The sequence below is a fragment of the Hirundo rustica genome, chromosome 17 (genome assembly GCF_015227805.2).
Source record: "Hirundo rustica isolate bHirRus1 chromosome 17, bHirRus1.pri.v3, whole genome shotgun sequence".
Classification (NCBI taxonomy): domain Eukaryota; kingdom Metazoa; phylum Chordata; class Aves; order Passeriformes; family Hirundinidae; genus Hirundo; species Hirundo rustica.
In genome coordinates this window covers 10,782,994-10,806,062 of record NC_053466.1, presented here as the reverse complement: position 1 = coordinate 10,806,062, position 23,069 = coordinate 10,782,994, and the positions used below count along the sequence as shown (strand labels likewise).

The window sequence follows — 23,069 nt, the reverse complement described above, 5'->3', positions numbered from 1 at the left end:
ATGCTGCGCGCTGTGCTGCTGCTGGGCTCGCTGCTGGGCTCGCTGCTGCCGGGGGCCGCCCGCGGCGCCGAGGGTGAGTGCCGGCCCGGCTTTGCGGGGGACAAAGGCCGGTGTCGGGAGGGGGAACACCCCCGTGGGGAAGGCGGAGGCCGTGCCGGGGAGCGGCTCGGAGCGGCGGGGGGCCGCCCGGGCCGCCCGCAAGGCTCGTCTCGTCTCTCCGCAGAGTGCCTCCGCGGCAACGGCGCGTCCTACCGCGGCAGCCGGCGAGTGGCCTCCGGCGGCGCCCCGTGCCTCAACTGGCTGACGGTGCGGAGCGGCCCCGGCGCCGCGCTCCCGGCAGGTGGGTCCGGGGCCGGGGGACGCGGCGGGGGGGGGCTCTGGGGGGAGCGGAGGGTGCCGCGGCCGCGCTGACGGCCCGCTGCTCCCTAGCAGTCGATGAGGACCACAACAGCTGCAGGAACCCGGACGGCGACGCCGCGCCCTGGTGCTACATCCAAGGCGCTACCGGGATCCCCGAGCGGCGATCCTGCGACATCGCCCGGTGCTCAGGTAAGAGTGGCCGCCGCCGGGCCCCCATCTTTTCCTGCCCTCCCTGGCCTGCCCCCTACCGCGGGGAGCTGGGTTTGTCACCAGGGTGGGGTCCCCCCTGCGCACAAACAACCCCGGGCTACGCCAGCGCCTCGCTCGGAAACACCGTGTACCCGGGGCTCCCCTCCAGCCCCCCGCCTGTGCGTGCACATCTGCCTCCCAGCTATGCCGTGCTCCGCCCCTAGAAAATGGCTTTTCCATTAGCGCCAGAAAAGGCCTGTGAAAAGCCCCCACTCGCCCATAATTCACTTATCACTATAGCGCTCTTTAGCTGTGTTGCAAAAGGCTGAGGTCTGGACATCTAGGAAGTGCTGAGGTGTGGGCAGACTGCTGCTGGGGGACATATTACAGCTGACTAAAGAAGCTTCCTGCTGTTAAAGGATGGCCAGTGGGAATTTGAGTATGGGGTGCAGGGGAAGAATGTGGAAAAAATGAGAGCTAGAAGGGAGGACAGTAAGAAACGGAAACATGGGATTCCTTCTGTATAGTCACAGTGAGAAACAGTTTGCCAAAAGCTGAAAGCTGGAAAAAAAAAAAGCTGAAAAAAAAAAGCTGAAAAAAAAAAGCTGAAGCCTGTTTCAGGGAGAGGAGGTGTCAGTATTGACTAACACCAGAGTAACCACTTGGGGTTTCTTGAACTGTTTACTACTTTCTGGGCCCTGCAAGATTTACTCACACCACTGTCCCTTGAGACTTCTATCCTTGCATTTAAGTACTTTTCCCATGCACATGCCCTCCCCTTTTTTTCACTTTGCTCTTTGACAGTCTTCCCCTAAAGATGAAGCAAAAAAATTGTTCAGCTGCCAAGATCCTTACTCAGAACACTCTTGCAGCTTTAGGATCAGAAGAGTTACCTGACCTTTCAGCCATTTGCATGTTTAATAGGTTTCATATTTGTGTGTCTCAGAGTGGGCACCTTTACATGACCCAACAGTTCAGTTCAGTTCAGTTCAGTTGCCCGGGCTGACCCTACGTGAAGTTACTGTGCAGGACCCCAATTTCCTGTCTCTGACACTCTTCTGTACTTCCATTTCACATTCCACTGAGGACTCAAAATGGCTGCAGGTAGAAAATCCACATGGAGTTATTGCCTCTTGTGGGGGGAGATGCAGGTGGAATGAGTTTTCAGGTGTGGATGCATACTGTGAATAGCATTTCTAAGAAGGAGGGGTGTTTGTGTAGAACAGGTGATAGATACCTTCTTTACACTGTCACAGCTTTTACAGTGCTACAGCTTCCATTTAAACTATGTCATGAAATAAGGAGCTACTTTGAAAATATTTAAATGCTGTTGATGAAAAAGAGCATTGGTAAAAACCAGGGCTGAGAAGAAACCTGCATCCTTGGGTGCCTTTTCTGGGCCTCGGCTGAGGAGAAACTTGTCCTTAGTCAGTGGCTGTGCTGCCTGAGGGCTGCTCTGACTTAGCCTGTCCAGTGGTGTCTCAGGCTATCAGAGTTTGGTACACCACTGCAAAGAGGGGCCAGGGAAGAATATCCCCAGGTTGTTTTCACACCAGATGGAGTCTCCTGTCAAACTTTCCTTTGTCAGGAAGATTGAGGCAGAAGAGAGATAAATAGGCTCCTGGGAGATTTGGGATGGAGATTCTCATAATCTTGTGCATGTCTGTTCAGCATGATTGAAGCTGTAGCCTGTATATTGATCTGTATACTAAATGAAGTCATTGTGCATCCTCTGGACTCATGCCCTGAACCTGTGTTTCGTTCTGCTGTATGACTTCTCTCATCTGTGGTGGTGCCTTAGACTCTTAGCTAAATAGGTTCGTGTCAGAGGAAAGTAGGGCGAGGAGCACATTTCTTGTCTACTTTGGTAGGATTTCTGGCAACAACTTAAGGGGGAACAAGTGTTTTTCAGTGTGCTTTGAAGGCAGTTCAGTGATACCGGTCTAGAGCTGTCCCACTCTCGAGGCACATGTTGTTTTGAAGTACTCTTAAGTACTTGGTATGTTGTATAAATATTTTTTTTCCCCTCTCAACAGATGCTACAGCTAGCACAGCCCCAGTCCCTACAGCAGAAGTTGGTACTTCCCAGGAGGATGAGCAGGTGTTTGAACCAGCTGATACCTTGCCCTCCCGGAGCGAGGCAGCCGCAGTGCAGCCCGTCGTTGGGATCAGTCAGAGAGTACAGATGAACTCCAAGGAAAAGAAGGACTTAGGGACACTAGGTACAAACCCAGGGTCACCTGATGGATCCATCCCTGGAATTCTGGCAGGACAGACCTGTTCTGATACTCTGAAAGCAACATTATGGATCTGCTGCCTCTAATTTTGGCTCTTTTCTTTCTCTTTTCACAGGTTATGTGCTGGGGCTGATCATGATGGTGATAATCATTGCCATCGGGGCTGGCATTGTCCTGGGATACATCTATAAGAGGTGAGTGGCTGTTCTTTGTTCAAAAACTGGTGTATATAGAGCAGGAATGTCTGAGCAGCTGCAGACCCAACCAGATCCCAAGGAAATGGGACAGAAGCATATGTATGGTTATGGCACATTGAGCAAGCTTGCTTGTCACAGTGAGGAAAGAACTACTGAAGAGTTAATTCTGTTCTTCTCCATTTCCCCCATTATTATGATATTCTGTCTCACTTAAAAGTTTCAAATTGCCCTCTTTACTATTCGGGGGTTTTGTGTGTGCATGTGCACCTTGATGTGGCTTTTTCAGATGTGTCCAGGGGAGCTGGATTTTGTCAGAACTGGAAAGAGCAGATCCCAGGTGCCCTCACAGGAAGTTTCTTTTGATCAGAAAAAGAATAATCCTTGTGTATTTTTTAGCAGGCCACCTGTTCCCCCCGATTTCTCTAGTCTATCTTTAGAGGAAAAACAATTGGCAATTTTTCCCCCCTACTCATGCATTGTATCCTATGAAGCTGACTATCAGGTAGCACTTTTTTCTTTTGGTCAAAGTTCATTTTAGCAAAGCTCCTGTATACTTTAAGGTCAGTTTTGATTTGGACTTCAGTAACTATTTTTTCAGCCACTTTACTGTGATGGACAGAAATGTTTCTGTAGCTCAACAGTGTTTGAGGGTAGTGGCAGTAGCAAGCTGCTTAGTTGTAAAAGAGAGGGCAGGATTAACAAATAGCAGGGATTGTCTCTCCAGCAAGAAAAGGCCCAGGCTCCCTCCTCTGGGAGGGTTTGTTCTATGTTTTGGCTGTTTGACAACAGTCTGACACAACCAAGCAGAAGGAGCCCTTTCCCAAGCTGGGACATGTCCTTATGTAAGTGTTTATAATAAATGCTGACAGAAAAAAAGCAGAGGGAGGAGTGTTACATAAGGGGCAAAACACAGAGCGCTGCTTGTCGAGGAATCTGATTTGAGGTGTCACTTCAGAGAATGCTGTCTTGTGTGCTGGCAGGCACGGCAGCCACTGCTGCATGCTTGTAGGCAGCTTTGAAAAGCAGCCAAAATGCTGACAGGAAACCCCAGCAGCTCTGCCTGCTTGAGATCACGAGCCTCAGGAGGAGCGAGTGGTGCCTGTCCCACCTCTCTCTTATCCTCAGCAGGAGAAAGCAATGCCCAGTGTTGGGCTTTGTCCAAACGGGCTTCTCCAGTCACAGAGAGCTGACAGCAGGGCTGTAGTGCAGGTTTACTGTCTCCCTCCTTGCCTTGATCTCAAAATTGCATGTGCAAGCTGGCAGGTTTGGCTAATAGGTGTGGTGAGAAACCTTTAATGGGTTTAGCAGTTTTTGGTATACACAGCTCTTCTGGAGACAACGTGCTATTAATGCCAAATCCATTTTTAAAGCAAGGCAGTTCTTCCGCAGCACAAATTACAGAGGTGTTCCTTCCCTTAGCAACAGGCTGGAGACTGAGGTAGGTTTGAGGAGCTGGTTGTGGCATTAAGCTGTTGTAGCTGCAATGGCAGAAAGCAGGGCCAGCTCTGAAGTCAGCTTTATTACTTTCTGGACAGCTTAATTTGCTGCAACAAAAGGCAGAAGCTGTCAGCACCTCCAATATTTGTTTCAGATGAAGCAGGCTCCAGCAGCTCTTTTCCACAGCAGTGGCCTCTGCACTGTCTCACATCTCCCCTGGGCCTGCACAAGGCCGTGCTGTGGGATTGCAAAGGATAAGGAAACATATGGCAGCTCTGTGGTTTGAAGGAGGGGCCTGGCTTTGCAGTCATTTATCAGCAGCAGTGTCAGTGAATAAGCCAGTTTGAGGGAGGGACAGACTTCACTTGGCTGCTTGTTTTTCAGAGATGCTCAGCTATGGTCCTCTGCTTACAGTAGGGAATATTTCTGGCCTTTTGTATGCAGCAGAAACCTCGAAGAGCAGAGTCCCTTCTTTATCAGCTTTACTGAGACTCTCCCTCCAAGCGTCAGCACTCGCCCCATGTATATGTTTTGGTTTTTGTTTTCTTGCAGGGGGAAAGACCTGAAGGAGAAGCACGAACAGAAGGTTTATGAGCGTGAAATGCAGCGCATCACGCTGCCGCTGTCCGCGTTCACCAACCCCGCGTGCGAGCTGGTGGATGAGAACACCATTGTGGTGCACACCAACCAGACCCCCGTGGAGGACACGCGCGACGGCAGCGGCCCCCTCATGGGGCAGGCGGGGACTCCTGGTGCCTGAGCGGCTCAGGCAGGAGCGCTACAGGCTGAGCAAAGCCTCCAGCTTCCCACTGTGAGTGCAGGGGTTACGTGTGTTCATTTCTATTTTGTTTTCTTTTTGATGAACGCCGGATGAAGGTGATGCGGAGGAACAGAACGATGGGCTACTCATCATCTGTTTGAGTGCATGACCAGCTGGGGACTGGTGTGGTGGACTCTGCTGCTTCCTCCCACCTATCTCCATGGTGTGCCAAGGAGCTGGGAGGGATGATGGGCCAGGCTTACAACTGGCCACAGATTCCATAGCCCGGAGTGTGGTCGTGGCTTCCTCTTTTTCTGTTCTTTTCCTATTTAACGGTGTGCACTGTTACTTAAGTTTCAGCCTGGAACCTCAGGAGAGAACAGTACTGCAGGGACTGAGGGGAGCTTCATGTCAGATTTAGCTAGATAATTACACTCTGATTGTAGTTCCTGCCTTTTTGCTTTAGTGGCTGAGAGCTGGAAGCACTGTCCAGAATCCTGCTACTGTATCATGTTTTTTCCCAAGGAAGAGCTTATTTGAGGGATGTCTTTGGCCAGAAGCAGTATGTTTAGCCCCAGTGCTCTCCTCAAGCTCTTGACAAATCCAGGTCTTCCAGGGCTGAGGCCACTTCTCCATTCTCCTGTGGTGCTACATGCGCAGCCACAGCTGTAGGTGTCCAGGGGGGATCTGTCTGTGCCTCCTGCTCACTTTACACAGATCAGGAAAGCAAGGATGAGTGGTAGATAGTTGTGGAGTGAAGAAAATAAGCTGCCCTTCAGTTACTTACAGCAGGTTAAACACTGAGGATAGATAACATCCTCTTTTGAACTCCCTTGGCTTCCTGCAGAGCCAGTGCTGTGGGACTGTGGGCCCACAGCGTGGCCAAGCTGTGGAGGTCACCCTGATCACACTGCAGCAGTTCTGGCTCTAAGGGCAGAACAGGACAGCTGTTTTGTGAGGTACTGGAGTTCTGGTGTGGCTCCTGGCCCAGCCTCTGTCACACACTCAGCTTGTGCAGCAAGACTACTTACTTACAGAGCCTGGTCCTATTAAAGAGGTTTTGTAACAACTTTTATTAGCATTTCAGGGGGTTTGGAAGGGATGGTTGCTGCAGTGTCTCCCTAATGGCATCAAGGCAAGGCCAGTTCAGGGAAACATCTGTCCCCGCTTCAGGGGATTCAAGCCATTCAAGTAAGTTTTCTAGCCATCTGCTTTATAGCTGTGGGCCTAAGAGGGAGCAGCACTTAGCAGCAGGGGTTTTAGTGTTAATGTTTGATTCAGAAAAGGGAAATATTTTATTTTTAAATGCCTTTGAATACCATTTCTTTGTAAAATGTTTTAAATACCTCATTATGAGAAGATGCAGACTGTACTACCTTGTATTAAAGCTTAAAAGAAGAATGCTCTGTAGACCTGTGTGGACTGTGGCTCATCTGTGCAATCCTCCTGCCAGAGCAGCATCCTTTGCCTTGTTTCAGACTGTGAATTGAGGAGAAGGGAAGATGCCACTTCATTTTGCCAGGCCCAAAGGTAAATCCCTACAAGCAGTACCTGCACTCACCAGCACTGACAAGGGGCAGGGGCTTGTCTCCCTGCTGCCAGCAGCTGCTCTTGGACTGGGACTATTCCTCAAAAGCAGCTGTGGGGGTGTGAGCTGTGGGTGACTCAGCACGCTGCCCCATGCGAACACACTCTTGGTTACAGCCCCTTCCTGCACTCACCTGGGTCAGTTCTGCTTTGGTGCTGCTCAACAGCAGCTCCATGCCTTGAGAAATACAAGGGAGACAAGAGCAGGTTACAGGAGCTACTAACAGAGCCAGCATTTTTGTTCAGTTCTTGTCTTAACAAATGTCCCCTGAACTACATATTTCAGAATAAGAGTTTTCAAGAACAGGCTGTATTTTTATACCTGGAATAGAAAAGGGAGAGAGGCTCCATGATCTGCTGCCTCCTGTCCACCCTTAAAAACCAGCCAACGAATGAAGAGAACTTAACTTCTTCCCAGGTAAATAGTCCTACAGAGCACTGCACTGTGATTCTACAGTTCTGTGTAGAGTCACTGACTCAAAAAGGGTGTTCTACATGGTACCTTATCTGGGCACTTCTGATGTTGCCATTTTGTGACTACAATAGAAACCTGAGAAAGTTACAGCTTCCGGTTTTATTTAACACAGAGACCACAAAATCTTGTTTTCAACAGCATACAGTTACTGCTTTTTAATTTAGCTAGAACATGGAGCTGTGCAAATCACAGTTCATAAACCCCACCCACACATCACCCAGGACTCTCCCTTCAGGGGTCCCCTCACAAACCAGCCTGGGAGGGGGAATGAAAGGGCAAATCCTGTTAACAGTCCTGGATCCACTGGACCCAGTTTAGAGAGGCTCCTGCCTGACTCACAGCACAGGGAGGCCCCAGTGTTTCTAAAACACCACTGCACAGACTAAAAACACTCCCGTTTCAGACCTGATGTCAGCTGATGGCTGGTCCCATGTTATTTTACATAATACTTTAAACTCATGGGTAGGGGGAGGGAACCAACGTAACAGCAAAGACTAACACCCATTCCCCTCCATTCAGTGCTGAAGGGAGGAGGAGGGAAAAAGGAAAATCCAGTTAAACTGTGATGTTTGTGAGACTTACAAGCAGGACTTGATCCAGCTTTTTGTTCAGTTCTGCCAACCACGTGAGCTACTGCAGTAGTAGCTTTCTTCCTTCCTTCTCCCACCAAGGGAGGAAGAAGAGAAGTACTGGAAAAAAATACATCCCTACCCACCTCCCAATGACTCCAAGCCCTTTTTTTTCCCCCCCCAGAGCAGAGAATGTCCCTGAGGAAAATTTCTGTTTGGAGAATCAGCTCAGGTGCTGCAGCAGCAGCTGCAAGGACCTTCAAAGGACCTGCACAATCTGCAGGAAAGGATGAGGTAGTGGCAACTGAATTATTAGTTCTTCAGCTGCCACTGCAGGGAGGATGGGACATTCTCCAGCACTTTACTATTCATGACAAGTCCATCCTTTAATTAAGCTTGGGCAAGTCCCCTTTTGCCATTGTCCATGCCCAAGGTCTGGGCCACTTCAAACCTTTGGCTTTTTGACAAGCACCTTCTGCCGCCATTTCTGTCACCTCACATCCACAGGCCAAGAGCTCAAGCACTCAGGAATGTCCACACCCAGTGCCTAGTGCAGAACTACACATTCAGGTTCAAATACTTTCGCCTAGGTTAAGGTTTTGGGCAGGCAAACTCACTGCAGGCGCAGGGTCTGAAAATGCTCCAGTGGCTCATTTGCAGCCTGCCTCATTTGCCATCAGGAGGGGCAAGCAGAGCTCAATCTTAGTGTTTCTAGGCAGGCTTTTGGAGGTATTCAGAGACAGAGAAGGAATAAAAGCCCACAAAACCAAAACAACAATCCATATGTGCTTCCCCAGAGACAAGGAATTTCAGGAGAGCTGCCCAACTCCTGGGGCTTTTTACTCCTTCCTCTGATGCGTGTCAGAGGCCAAAGTCTCATGGGGCTGTTCTGGGTAACACATGCAAATACATACACGTGCTGTCCTGGTGGGACATGTTGCTGGGTGTCCAATTTCCCCACCGTTCTGGGCAGGGCAGTCAGTGGGAGAAGCTGTTCCAGAAGTGCTGGTCCTGACCCAGGAGAGTCTCCTATAGCAATTCCCTCCCTGGCAGACAGGCCAGGGTGGCTTCACAGCTTGCAGCCAAGTTCTAAGGCACCACAGTGAAGAAGCCTGAAAAGGCCAGAGAAATATTTCTCAAGCCAGAAAAATAGTGTTCAGTGGCTTTCCTAGGTGCAGCTGGCAGGAAACAATCCTCTTTGCTTCTGAAACACGCCAGAAACCCACAGTGAATCAGGATATCCGAGAGGAGGGAAGCTGGGTGGGGAGAGAGAGGCAGTGCAGCAGATGCACAGCGAGGTGCCCCGTTAATGCCCTGGAAGTGGCTGAAGTGCATCTCCCTCCCTGACGCTCATCCCAGCTCCGATGGGAGTGACGCAGGCAGCAGGACGAGCGGACTAGGTTGTGTTCTCAGGTAGCTTGTCACGGTTCAGTCCATACTGCACACTCACATTGTGGTCCAGCTCCTCCAGCTCCGATGGAAGGGGGATGGCAAGTTCTCCCAGGTACAGAGAGAGAGCTTCAAAGGAATCTTCCAGCTTGGAAAAAGGGGGCCTAGAAGCAGCAGTGAAGAAACATGACTAGAAGCAGAGGAAGAGGAAGCAGAACAGCATCTGGAAAGGCTGAGCTAGTTGTCCATCCAGGTCCCTGTACCATGTACAGAGTGGTGAACAGGGCAATGATTTCCTCCCCATTCAGCTTCCAACACTGCAAAGCTCTTATCTGTCTGGGCTACCCATTTTTATAGCCAGTGAGTGACCACAGAGGTCTGGCTCTTTGGAACCTACTTGGCAGCAACACTGTTGTGAAGCTACAAGTTTCATAACTGAAATCAAATGAAGTATTTACCTTACTGTCAAAGTCTGCCCCTGATCTTTGTACCAGAGGAATCCTGAACAATCATTCCTCCTTTATTCTCTCTGTCTTGGATTTGCTTCAGACACCTCCACCATACAGCAGTCTCTCTCCCAAAGTGCTGAGTCTGAAGTCTCTCACTCATGGAAGCCTTAGGGCATTCCCACAGAAGAGCTGCCCCCTGTGCAGAGCAGTCCTTCCACTATGGGAATAGACACATCCTGCGGGCTTCCAAAGAGGAGTTCTCCAGACCCCAAACCTACCTGCTCTCTGGTTCCAGCCTGCAGCAAATAGCAGCCAGAGGGAAAAAGGCTGGAGGACAATCAGCAGGAACAAACTTCTCCCAGAACAGCTTGACATTAAGGCCAAAATCCAGTGTGCGTGGGAGACAGTCTGGGTCAGCATAAACCTGCCCTATGATCTAGGGAAAAATGAGAGAAGCACTTAAGTACTGCAACAGTTCCAGAGTGTTAACAAACAGGGAACTTCTGCATCAGGCAGGGGCTCCTTCTAAGTATTATGGTAGAAAGAAAACAGAAACACTGTTCTTCCTTTCCAATGAAGCCACTAGCTTGTGGCACTAGGTAAAGACAAACTTCATGGGAAATTTTTCAAGACCTGGCGATGTGTCCATGGCTATGGAGGAAGTCCCAGATGCTTCTCCTTCTGCCCAGGGTGTCTCAGCCAGAAGACACAGCATGATGTACCCCTCTCAGGGAGCTCCACAGTGTCTTGCAGCTGGGGATGACGCAGCCCCTCCTGACTGCAGGTAATCACAGCAACCTGCATCACCATCCCATCCCCTCTCTAAACGTCTTACCACGCCGTCAGCAAAGCCCCTCGGTACAGAGCCTGTCCTAAACAATGCTGGGAAGCCAACAGCAACTCTTGAGTTATTCTGCCTGCGACAGATTCAACTCCCACCACAGCCAGAGGGCTGGGACAGACAAGAACAACCATTACTGACACCCAGGAGGCTGCAGGTAAAGGAGAGCCAGTAGAGAGCTGGGTGGACAGGGAATCCCTGCCCCAGAATTGCCCCAGTGCTCACCTCCAGCACAAGTGGAGGAGGGAAGGAGCCCACAGCAGAGAGCTGTGGGGTGATCTGGACTCACAAGGTCAATACAAACTTTCACATGGACAGAGCATTAGGTTTAAAGCCTCATCGGGTATCACAGAAGGGGTGTTATTTATAACCACCCAGGCTTTTCTGTGCCAGTAACTCAGCATGACAGCCACATCCTGTAACTAGACAGAAACACCCATTATGTATTTTGGCAGATTTATTTCCTTATCTGTGAGTGTTCAATTTTAATATTTTTTTAGCATCATTGTTTTAGTGACAAGGAGAATGTTCATATGCTACTACCATTTTATTTGTCTTTTTTTTCTAGATGGAACAATTGTTTTAGTTCCACATACAGATTGTTCAAGTTCCTAAATCTATCACTCACAACCACAACATTCTCTGAGAGGAGGGCCCAATGTAAACAGAGCTCCAGATGAGGCCACAGATTTATGCACAGACGTTTTCTTTGTCTCCTTCATCCAAACACTGAAAATGAAACTCTGCTGGCATCCCCTGGTGTTCCTGCAACTGCTGTGTTATACATAACACCCTGCCTTTCATCTGTATTTCCACTATCATACACACCTTTTAAACTGAAAATAACTTGCAGATTTCAAGTGCTGTTTTTTGTTCTGCAGATGGAAGAGCCTGATATAACAGTGACTCTGCATTGGCTCAGAAATAAACTAAGCCAACAGACTTCAGGGTGCAAGCTTCATTAATCGACCTGCAAAGAGGTTTTTGTTTCCACTTCTTTGAAGTGAAATGCCATCCCCAGTGGACGCCCTGAATTTGCTGAGATTATGCAGCTGATTGTTCTTTTAATGAGGCAGAAAAAGAAAAAAGTATCACAATTCTAGGGAATGCATTACTTGCAAATGGATACCAGACTCAGTCAGAACCTGATGACTCTTTTACAGTTGCTCACAGTCCAGGAAGAAACTGGGACCAGAAAACTCAAGACAGTTATATTCCATGAGAAAAAAGATGAAGGGTAAGCTTGTTCTCCAGTCTAATTCACTAATAACGTGCTGTTAGATCACAGGCTGCACACTCAGATGCAGAGATCTGGGTGATACCATGTGCACAGGGATGGGGACAAAGTCCATGAAAGATGCCATGTAATGTCCTTGTCTTACCTCGCAGAGAACAATCCCAAATGAAAAAATGTCCACCATCTCATCATAGCTCTGTCCTGTAGGAAACAAGAGACATTCAGCTCTGTAAAGAGAGAGTTACCCATCCAGCTATTTCAGGAACTGCCAGTACAAAGCTTAACTAAGACTATTCCCTGGAGGGCCCTAAAACAGGAGACAAAGCAAGGCTTAAACCTGAGCAGGATCAGCCACCCCAGGGTCGGTATATACCAACTGCATTACACTGCCATTACAGATTTTAAGCCCGTTTCTCTCTTGTACTGGAGAGATACAGGACAGCACTGTCGGGTCTGAGCATATGCTAAGGGTGACTACGGAAAGCTTCTGCCCATTTCCATTGATTGCTGTTCTTGTGCATCTCTACAGTGCATGGAGCCAGCTCTCAGGTTCCGCAGCAGCCAGCGAGTCCCAGCTGCAGTGACTGCAGAGATAATAAATCCCACACCGGCAGCACTTTGATCCTGGGAAAGCTGGCGGGCTCCAGCATACCTTGCTCTGCTTACAGACACACCTCTCCCAAGCCAGTAGCTGCTAAACAGCCTTGCTTTCAGAGGTGTGTCAGACTATGCTTTTGCTGTTCTCTTGACAAATGCCAGGGCTGAGACAAACTCTGAGAAGCAGCCTCAGACTCCTTTAGGGCTGGAGGCCTTGAGGAAAGGCAAACAGAACAGTACACAAGAAAGCAACATGGAAAACTGAGCTGGGGGAGAGGAGCCCAGTCCTCCCTTCCCCAGCAGACTGTGCTGGTCAATGCTGATACCCCAGCCAGCCAAACTGCCCAAGCTGGTCAGAGACCTGCTCATTAGGAGGGAATTGTATCCACTGTATGTCATCTTCACCTCAACTCCTGCAGGGGCAGCTTTTCCTCTAAGGGTCCAGCTCAACTTTAATGCAACTGAGGGCTGCGTGTCAAAACCCAGATCTCCCTGCACTTGGATAAGTCCCACTTGAATCCTGAGGCTTCAGCAAACCTGGCAGCAGATGGCCTCTCCCTAGATCTATGCAACAGCACGTGTAAACCTCATCCTGGAGAGTAATGATTCCCTGTTTCAAGGGACAGTTCCAAAGCATGAGGCTATAAGAGAAATTGATCTTGGGTTCAGCTTTATCTCAGGCCTCTTTCGTCTTCCCTTTTATTTGGATTGTAGCAAGTTTACTTCTGTTTCCCTCCTGCAGAATCCTGTTGTCAAGCCAGAAACATGACCTGGGCTGGTGTAAGGCTTAGCAGGGCAGGTACTGCAGGACTGCAGCTATGGCCTCTGTGTGTATAAAAAAGCTTCCACATTAGCAGGTCTAACACCACAGGCTCTAGAAGGTTTGGTTGTTACTGAGGCACAGCAACTTTCAGTAATCCTGTCACCTCTGTACCTCATCCCACGCTGTCTCCTTGCCTGCTCCCTGTTACTGGACTCTCACCATTCAGCATCTCTGGGGCCATCCAGTACGGGTTCCCGACCACCGTGTAGCGCTTCTTCCTGTCGCTCTTGCGCAGCGTTCGTTTCTTGGCAGACGGCTTCTCCAAAGTGGGCTTTTTCCTCTCCTCCACAATCAGCCGAGACAGACCAAAGTCAGCCACCACCACTGTCTTATCCTGCACAGGGCATTTAGTACAAGCCACTGGTTACTGACAGCCCCTTTCAGGAGCACAGAGGCTGCAATTCCTGTTCACTACCAACTACAGTCTAAGGGCAACTATTCAGGTTTCCTGCAGCTACCATGAGCGTAGCAGGATGTCCAGACACGTGTGAGATACCCAGTTCATGATCCCAACTCATCACTTCCTCCCTTGTCTTATTTCCTAAGTGGTTGCTAGCAATTATCCCATCAATTTGAGTACACTTGCCAGGGCAAACCTGGACCTTTCTTTTTAGATCTTCCCCTTTCACCTGGTCAGGAATTAACTTTCATCCTGGGTTGTCCAAAGCCAAGTAAAAAAGGGCAGGCTTGAGGGAATGAAACTACTCCAAAATCTTGTGACCCAGCGTTAAAAAAAGGGAGAACACACATGTACACACTAGTCTGAATCCTGAGTGCCAATAAAAAGTCATCAAGTGGTTAAAAGAACAGAAACAGCTGCAGAGAACATCTCCTAGTTGAGATAAAGAACAGAGCTGTACTAACTCTCAGAAAGTGACTCTTATAGGAGCTGCTACCAGAGGAAGGGTGGTAAGAGAACAGAACACACAAACAGTGAAAGCTAGATCAGTCTGAAAAATCCTGTGTCAGAATAAAGCTCCTTTGCCTGGGGCACAAAGCCTCACTGAAATCAGTTCCACCCTGACAAAAGAAGGAACATCATGTGCAGAAAACCAAGGGAGGAAGATGCCAAAGAGAGGAGCAGCGTGCTGTGGGAATTGAGGTGTAACTCACCAGCTTGATCAGGCAATTGTGTGAATTCAGGTCTCTGTGAATGATGCACATGGAGTGCAAGTAAGCCTGGAACAGAAAGAGAAAAGCTGGTGTTAGGGGCTCCCAGCTGAGCATTTACACACTCAACAACCCAATTCCAGTAGTCAGGCAGTGTCCACAGCCCCTCATACACCACCCTCCTGAAGCCACTAAGCCTGACTGCAGAGTTTGCTCTGTTATGAACCAACAGTCCAACTCACCATTCCAGAGGCAATCCCTTTGGCAAAGCTGACCTTCTGCTGCCAGGGGAACGGGTCCTGAAAGACAAATCCTCAATGGTCAGGGACCATCTGCCAGGGGCTGTTGACAGCAGTTCCATCACAACAGCGACTTTACAGCAGCCAGAGACACACGATACAGCCCCAGAAAGAAGAGGCTTCCTGTCTCAAGCTCACCCACAGCTATGAAGCAGCTTTATTACACAGCTCCAAAGAACAAGACTACTAATGAGTCCATAAGGCTGGTAGAACCACCAGTACAGTCAGGCTCACTGAGTACAGGTGTCCCAGGTGTCCCTACTCACTGCATTGCGGAGGAAGTCCTTCAGCGTGCCCCCCTCGATGTACTCAGTGAGGAGATTCAGCTTCTTGTCCTTGTACAGCACACCAATGAACTTCAGCACATTGGGGTGGTCCAGGCTGCGCATCACCTTCACCTGCAAGCAGACACACCCCACCCCAAAAAGTGAACAGGACAAGTCCTGACAGATCCATTCTGTGGTGAAAAGCACTCCAGTGCTCAAAGTCCTGTTCAGGGATCACACAGAACACTCAAACCCCAGCCCTGGGGCAGTCAATTAACCGTTGCCTCTTCATTTTCATGCTGTGCAATTAACCTGATCTTTAAGGAGAGCACCCTTGAGTTTGGCTAACTTTTCAGAGCGAGAAACTCTCCAGGGCACCTATTGGGTCTGTGCCGTGTGTGTCAGGGCCACAACAGCAGTGTCAGGTGTTTAAGGAGCTGCCTTTAAACTAAATCTGACTTTGAAAAACATGGTAGGCAGCCACCAAGAAAATAGTTTTGCTTAAATACAGCATGAGTCTTAAATATCTTAGAGATATTGGCCCTCATCCTTTGTACTTAGGCACGAGGCTCAAGGGATAAATCCTTTATGTACTGCACAGCTCAATTTGCCTCTGACTGAAGCTGCTCTTATCACTGAAAAATTAATGAACTGGAGCTGAAGCACTGTCTATTGCCCAGTGTGAGTCACACTTCACTGCAGCAAACATTCAGCTCCTGTCAGCTTTTCCCTATGCAATGTCTCCCTCCTCAGCACCTTCACTGCTGGCAGGATCTCTCTCTGGAGAAGATGGGAGAGTTCCACCATGCTACTGGCTCAGAAGCTTTTTGAAATCCTGCTCCTACCTCTGTCAGGAAAGTCTTCTGTGTTTCCTCATCACAACGAATCAGCTCCTTCATCACCATCACCTTTCCTGTTGCTTTGTGAGTCACCTGGTGGAAACAAAACCCACAACTACAGGCAAGGTTCAAGAATACACAGCTCCAATGCTCTTGCGACTTCTGAAAAAGTGTAACATTCCCTTTCTCCAGGGAATAGAGATGGGAGGAAATTCAGAGCTCAGGGATCTGCTGAAAACCGCGTGAAACTTCTCCTTTTGGAATTCACTGAAAATGCTGCATGTGAAACAGAAACTACCTAAAGCTGACAGAGGATCATGCCAAGAGCCAGAGCTGAAGGCTCCAGTTTGGGTGGCACAGGGTTGAGTGTGCACAGGAAAAGGCCCCAAAGCTGCCAAAGCCTCCACACTGGTGCATGGAATGCATTTATGGAATGCATTTGTCCAGCGGGATGCTCACATTTTGTACACAGGCTTTACCAGCTGATACATTCTGCATCAGCAATGGAATCAATGTTCACCTGCATCAGAAACCAAACCAAACAACACAAAACTGCATTATAAATGCTTTGGTTTTATGGAGATTCTGAATCTCATCCACATGCAAGTGGAACTGGAGTGCACAGGCTGCTGAGTTAAGGCAGGAAGCAGTTAATTTTACCTTGCTCCTTTGGAGCAGTGTGTCTCAACCTGCAAGGAATGTCCTAGAACAGTGGAAAACACAAAGAAATCCATCATAATAATAAGGCAATAAATCTTCTGGCTCTTGACATGGAAAGCATTTCCAGTTCCTCAAGAACTGTTTGCCTGTCTCCAACTAGTTCCTGGCATTTTGCTGTACTATGGAGGTTTTTTGTAACCAGCTCAGGCTTGCTTGCATGGGGTGCAGGAGTGAGTAGAAAGGGTCCAAATTCCTATGAGCACATTTTCCTGGAAATCCTCTCCTCTTTGTTTGCTTAACTTGGCCAGCTCTGGCTCCCTAAGATCTCCAGGGAACTAAACAACCACCTTTCTCTCTGATCAGAAGAGAATTATGTGACCAGATACAGTACTTGCTGCATCACACCCAGTCAATCTGAAGCCCAAGAAAAATGTCATTTTTTTAAAGGTAGGAGGCAAAAAACTCCTTTAGAAAACCTCCAGAACTAAAATCCAGAGCACATGATCCAGCTATAGTATTTAGGAAGCTTATGAGTTCTTGCAAACACTGTGACACACTAGTTCTGTTTGGAGCCATGGACACAACAAAGCTGGCACAGGTGGAACGTGAGTGCATGGAATAACACAACAGAAGCAAAAGTACAATATTCTTCGGCTCCTGTTTGAAATCAAGCATCCATACACAAGTAATGAGCCAGGGAACACTGCATGTTTCAGCCAGGGAGATGAAAGCCAGGGACATCTAATATCCAATGATAAAGGGAAGTGAAGTGACAAAGGCAAGGCTAAGTGGAATCCTTAAGCTGACATACCAGCAAAACTGAAACAAGTGTCACATGAAACTCCACGGGGGCAAATTTAACTCCCAGAGCATGCACCAGAACAGGATAGCCATGGGGTAATTTGAACAGAAAAGAAAATGCCTTTGTGCCAGTAACTGTTGGGACACAGATGACAAAAACATGCGACAGAGCAAAGGTTCCACTTACCTGCACCTGTTATTTCTCTATGAGCAGAGAAGAAGAGAAATATGCTCATTAGTATGGATCAAGTGTTGAGTTTGCAGTGCTGGCTCGTCACCTCCCGTGGAAGCATGAGATGAACAAGGTGGCTGGACACCTCAAGTTTACACCAGTGTAAGGGGGGAAATCCCATCCCATGGTGAGTGCAATCTGAGTACTGAGGAGCTCACAGAACCTTAACAAGGCAGACAAAGTTGCCCCTGATGCTGTCAGGAATGTTGGGATAGGAACTGCTGGAGTACCCTCAGTCAAGATCGGAGAGCTTAAATACAAGAGAACTGCTACTGATTGAGATGAGAACTGTGAGAGTCATGCAAGACCTGACCACTACCCCCACCCTGACAAGCCATTCAGGCTGTGCCAGGGGCTCAGACACGGTCACTACGTCAGCCCAGCAAATCCCTGAAATGCCCCACTTAGGGTGGGTAAGAAATGCTGGTGAGCTGAATGCACCTCATCGTAAGAAAGATGCTCGTAAGAGGAAGTGTAGCCTGTTCCCTGTTCTCCCCACCTCACCCAGGAGGCTGCTGTGACAGGCACTCTGGAGTGCTAAATCTGACTCACGAGATGAACACCTGTGGCCAAGGTTGACATTCAAAGGGGACAGAGACACTCAGGGTCAGGGAATGAAACAGAAACGGATCTCAGAGCAAACCAGGGAAGATCCAGGAACAATCGCTATTGGCAAGGCAAAACCACCGAGATTGTGGTGAAGGATGCCAAGGCAGGCAGACGTTGCTGTACTCGAAGTCATTGATGAATGTCTGAGGACCTCCCTCACCTTGATCGCTTGTCCAAAAAATCCTTTTCCTAGAACTTCGCCATGAATCAGGTCACAGGGCCGGAAGATTTGCTGGGAGCAGCTGGAAGAGGAGCGCAGGGATTCAGAACGACTGATGTCACGGCTCAGAAGGAGCGGCTCCTTTGGAGAGCTGGGGCCAGGAGACTTTGAAATGCTGTTACTTCGCCTGGAAAACAACGATGACAGGAAGATCAGGGAAGCTGCTGGGTAACCTTTGGTCCAGCATATCCTCTCATTCACTGCTAAGGGACCAGTTTCTAATGTGCTCCAGTGCTTTTTCTGTCTCCAAAGCCAGATGCTCTCCCAGCACTGTGAAAGCTCCCAATGAATCCAGAGCAGCTTCTAAGGCAGAGCTGCCTAACAACAACAAGGTGCAGCTCTGAGAACAGGGGGTGGAAGCTGTGAAGACACATCACTTTCTATCTCTAAACAAAGTACTGGTAAAAGACTAAATGAGCAATTGAGTGCTCCACTCTTCGAAACACTTTTTCCCAAGTCCCAGGTCGCAGCCAGATTCCCCTTAAGGATATGTCCTTCCCCAGTCATCTAAGGCTGGAAAAAACCTGACCTTTACATTTTCTGACTCTGAAACTTAGTAGCTTTTCTTTGTTAACATTAGAGCTCCTTATTTTTATTAATGAAGGTTTGTCATCCTGGAAGGGAATGGATAGAGAGTATACATCAAGAGCAGAATCCCAAACTCTCCATGATTTCTCCAGAGGTTTATACCACAGCTCACATCAGAGAGAAGCCCTGTCCCCACAGTCACAGCAATCACAAGGTAGCTTATACCCAGCCAGGGAGCACAGGGCAAAGACAAGACAGGTCAGAGGCAGTGCTTCCAAGCCTGTACCTGAGGGAGCGCCGCCGGAGTGTTCCTTCCAGGTTCTCCTTGATGTCCAGTGGAGACAGGGAGCGTGGGGAGATGGGTGTCTTCATGTGGCCGGGAAGACGGGAGTCCAAGCGGAGCCTGTCCAAGCGCTGCGACACAGGGTCGTGCTCTATCAGCAGCTGAAGGGTCTGGCTTGTCTTGCGAATCAATTCCTCCACCTGAAATCAAACCAAAGGGCAGCACAGCAACAGGAAGGAGGAATGCAAACAACAGGAGACAGAGGAGACACAGGGAATGCCCCTCAGGAATCAGAGGAGAGAGTTCAGTGAGATCACTCCATAGTTGTGGTTTAGTTGTGTGCACCACAACTCTATACCAGACAAATCAGGCTGGCAACACAGAAGTCCCTTGTACTATCCAATACTTCTTTCTGGTCAGCTACAAGTAACCTGTATAAAAAAAGATGTGGACAGGCTGGAGAGGGGTCACAAAGATGACTGAAGTGCTGTGAAGCTGCCATGTGAGGAAAGGCTGAGATAACTGGGTGAGTTCAGCCTTGAGAAGAGAAGGTTTAGGGGGGACCTTATCACCATGTTCCAGTATTTAAAGAGTGGCTACAAAGAAGGAGACTCCCTTTTTACAAGGAGTTACACGGAAAATACAAGGGGTAACGAGTACAAATTAATCCTGGAAAGATTCCAGGTAGACACAAAGACAGTTTTTTACAAAAAACAATCAGCCCTTAGAATAATCTCCCCAGCAAAGTGGTGGATTCCCCAACACTGGACACATTTATATTTCAGCTGGACATAGTGCTCTAGATAGTGCTTTTGCCAAGAAAGATTGAACCAGATGATCCTTGAGGTGCTTTCCAGTCTGGCATTTTATGACTCTATTAAATACTTTTCTTTTTCTGAGAAGTGTTCAAAAACTACACAAGTTTCCACCTCGAACAGTGCTGCAAAAAAAAGCTTTGCAAAAGCTGCATGGAGATTTATCTGAGAGATGCTTTATGCTCCTCGTGTTCTCTTCAGCACCAAGAGTAAATAAAACCCTTGGGAAGTGAAGGTTATGATGCTCCCCCTTATACTCTTGCAGCATCACCTGATATCCGTAGAAAGCATCTACTTGTAAATACAGACAGCAAATAGGTTTTTTGCAATGGGAAATGTTCCTAGGATCAGCTGGGCCCTTGTGTATTAGCAGTGCCTCTAAAAGGATCAGAACTGTGCACTTCACCAGCAGTACCTGGGAAAGTCTTCACAGTCTCTCTGTCCTCTGTCACAGCCCTACACTTTCCTTATTACCTCCCTTCACATTTGAATGCCAAAAAATCAGGACTGAATCCTAATTGCATTTCCATCTGTTACATTTTCCTCTCCAGCTGGAAGGCAAAGCTTGAAAGCTTGCCTTCATGTTTATCCCTCCTGTCAGCACAAGTATTACGGTGTACAGACACTCGGTGTAGGGTGGGAGAACAGTGTCAGAAAGAGAAAAGATGTAGGAAGGCAGAGGAGAAGGAGGCCTCAGAATAGAACTCTACCCACCTCCTCCACCTGTAACGTACGAATAGGAGCTCCATTGATCTCCAGGATACGATCTGCAGGGTGGATGGCATTTCGGACATCTGGGCTGATGTGCATCCTGTTAACTCTAAATATGGGAATTACAGTCTGTATGTGAAGTCAGCTTAGCCAAAATTATCAAAAATATGCTCCCCTTCATATTTGTATTTTGAAATAAAACAATGCTAATCTACCAACATGGGGTGCTACCATTAGACCAAGAGCTTAGGTCTGAGCTGGTTTGGAGAGAGCCCTTCACCTCACCAGTGGCAAAATTTTAGTCCAAACGTTTTGTGTTCGCTGAAGGAGACAGCACTGAGAGATACAATTATCAGCTAAGGTTGTCACAAGACTGAAATGAAGATCAAACACAAATGACTATTAGCCAACCTACGTCCCTGTAATGCCAAGATTTCCTCAGGACAACAGGGCTGAAGGATTTTTGCCAGCTCCCTCTGCATAGACATACACATTGCACAAAATCTGGCCATACTCACTCTTTCACCTGGACACCAGTGGCATAGCTGGAGCAGCCACCTTCAACAGACACAGAGAACCCCCTCTTGCCATCCGTGGCTGCTGGCATGGAGATGAGGGTCAGTGTATAAGGCAGCTGCTCGCGCAGAGACTCAGTGGAGTGCTTTTCTATCATCGGTGTCAGCACAATCTGGTTATGGCATTTTCCACTGGAAGAAGTGAAGAAAGTCGTTATAGCAATGTCCCATCTCTCCCTGCCAAACTCACACATCTGAGTTCTCTCACTGACCACAAGCCATAGTTTTAGTGTTTACACCACTCCTTCCTCCCTCTCTCCCTCCTGGCATTCCTCAGAGCAGCATTCTGCTGAACCACTCTGAGCCAGCTGCACAGGCTTACACTCAGCAGGAAGCTGCTCTGTGGCAAAGCGCAGCTCCTCTTACCAGTAGAGAGTGGAATGTTGCACCAGCGCGTAAGTGTCCCCATCTTCGATGATCACTTTGCAGCTCATACAAGCAAAGCACTCGGGGTGATACTTGTATTCGCCAGCCACCTACAGACAGAAAAGGGAGTAGCTTAGGAGGGCCAAACCCATCAGCAGCTGCAGCTCCTGCTTTCCTCTCCAATTATCGTGCTCGTTCTCATCTCTAAGGCAAGTTTTTTACTGGAGAGTTGTATTAGTCCTTTCTGTCTTTCCTGAACCCCATCCATGACACCTTGTTTGCAGAACTCCAAAACAAACACATCAACACTCTGAGCAAAGCTCGTGTCCCAGGAACCACTGCTATATTTGGCTGCTGATCAGCTATCAAAAATAGTTGATAGTCTGCTGCAGACTAGTAAACAAGGTATTAAACCTTCCTGTTCAGTTGCTCTTGGCAAGATAACTAATGTTACGCCTGAATTAATAAAGCTGAAAGGGCTTTTTTTGGCAGACAGGCAGTGCACAAACTCAGATATTTAACCAGCCAGCTGACAGAAAAAAAAATTGCAAACTGAGACAAAAAAATACCTTTAAAGAATATTTTTATTAATTGGTCTGTTTTTCTATTTTCCTTATGAGAACTTCCTCAATGACATTGTTATGCAAAGACTTTTGCAGGCAATGAGAATTTGTCTGCACATTTGTCAGTATTTCCTTGAGAGTTAGCAATCATATTACTGAGTACCATCATGTTTTTTATTTAGGTTCTAGAAAAATAATACTTTTGTTTCATTCTTGGCAGTTTTAAAGTTTAAATAGTTGCAAGGTTGTGGCAAGAGGGGAACATTTAGATGAGCCCATATTGTGCAGGAAGAGTTCAGTGTATCAAAGCAGTTGGAGCTAAGACTGCTTCAAGACACTGACAACCTGAAAAAGCACTTTGGCCACAACCCAGGTGGGACTTGGACAGCAACTTTCCCACAGCCAGAACCTGCTGCTTATCCTGAGCCGAGAGCTTTGACTCCACAGTGCAGTGCAAAATCCCCCCTGGAGACACTGAGGCACTGTGCTATACAGAGACTGAACAATGTCCCCTGAATCACCTTTCTGCTTCTCAGGCCTGGACTTTTCAGTACCCGATTTGTTCATGCGCTTCAGATCCTCACATCTCCCTCCTTTAACAGCTACCCGCATTCAAAATTAATTTTTATCTAGAATCTGCACACACAAGCTTCATTTCTAATCTTTGATTAGAGATTAGAGTAACAAGAAGATTATTATCCTCAGTTTATTTGCTTATCTGAATAACTAAGATAACTCCCAACTAAGTTTGAGGAGATGGAGGCAGGCACATCCTGCCTCCAGGCAGAAGTCCTTCAAAGTCCTTACCATCACAGGTCCAGTCATCAGCAGAGAGCAGCCATGGCAAGATTCCCCAAACTTCCCCCAGTAGTCTTTGTGACAGTACAGCTTCCCATCTTTCTCATAGTACCAGTTAGTGAGGGGATCCTGGCATTCAGAGCACCTTGAAGCAAACAAAGGAACAAGTCATAAATCAACGGTCCTTTCCTGCGTGGAGAACACACTCGGCAGCAGCTCACCACCGGGTAGGTCTGCCAGTCATGGA

At 48.1% G+C, this 23,069-nt stretch overlaps 2 protein-coding genes across 3 annotated transcripts in view; one reads left to right on the top strand and one right to left on the bottom strand.

Moving 5' to 3' along the window:
* On the top strand, nt 1-6,595 carry PIK3IP1 (phosphoinositide-3-kinase interacting protein 1). Its single transcript, XM_058422865.1, has 5 exons — nt 1-340; nt 433-549; nt 2,586-2,771; nt 2,902-2,980; nt 4,973-6,595. Exons 1-5 carry the CDS (start codon nt 1-3, stop codon nt 5,178-5,180), a joined length of 930 nt encoding a protein of 309 aa, XP_058278848.1. The 3' UTR covers nt 5,181-6,595.
* LIMK2 (LIM domain kinase 2) overlaps nt 6,584-23,069 on the bottom strand; it is a 31,596-nt gene continuing 15,110 nt past the window's right edge. For both annotated transcript variants that reach the window (XM_040080488.2, XM_040080489.2), the window contains 14 exons: nt 22,832-22,967; nt 21,462-21,571; nt 21,039-21,227; nt 20,524-20,629; nt 18,998-19,194; nt 18,124-18,310; nt 15,668-15,754; nt 14,823-14,954; nt 14,500-14,556; nt 14,261-14,326; nt 13,307-13,481; nt 11,873-11,928; nt 9,928-10,085; nt 6,584-9,364 (listed from right to left, as the gene is read on the bottom strand). In XM_040080488.2, the coding sequence (XP_039936422.1) occupies nt 9,208-9,364; nt 9,928-10,085; nt 11,873-11,928; nt 13,307-13,481; nt 14,261-14,326; nt 14,500-14,556; nt 14,823-14,954; nt 15,668-15,754; nt 18,124-18,310; nt 18,998-19,194; nt 20,524-20,629; nt 21,039-21,227; nt 21,462-21,571; nt 22,832-22,967 (1,813 nt within the window). In that variant the 3' untranslated portion in view covers nt 6,584-9,207. The remainder of the gene's footprint in view (nt 9,365-9,927; nt 10,086-11,872; nt 11,929-13,306; nt 13,482-14,260; nt 14,327-14,499; nt 14,557-14,822; nt 14,955-15,667; nt 15,755-18,123; nt 18,311-18,997; nt 19,195-20,523; nt 20,630-21,038; nt 21,228-21,461; nt 21,572-22,831; nt 22,968-23,069) is intronic.

Coding starts and splice junctions, on each gene's coding strand:
- PIK3IP1 (XM_058422865.1), top strand. CDS start 1: ATGCTGCGCGCTGTGCTGCTGCTGGGCTCGCTGCTGGGCTCGCTGCTG. Junction 341..432: donor CGGCGCCGCGCTCCCGGCAG/GTGGGTCCGGGG, acceptor GCTCCCTAGCAG/TCGATGAGGACCACAACAGC. Junction 550..2,585: donor CGACATCGCCCGGTGCTCAG/GTAAGAGTGGCC, acceptor CCCTCTCAACAG/ATGCTACAGCTAGCACAGCC.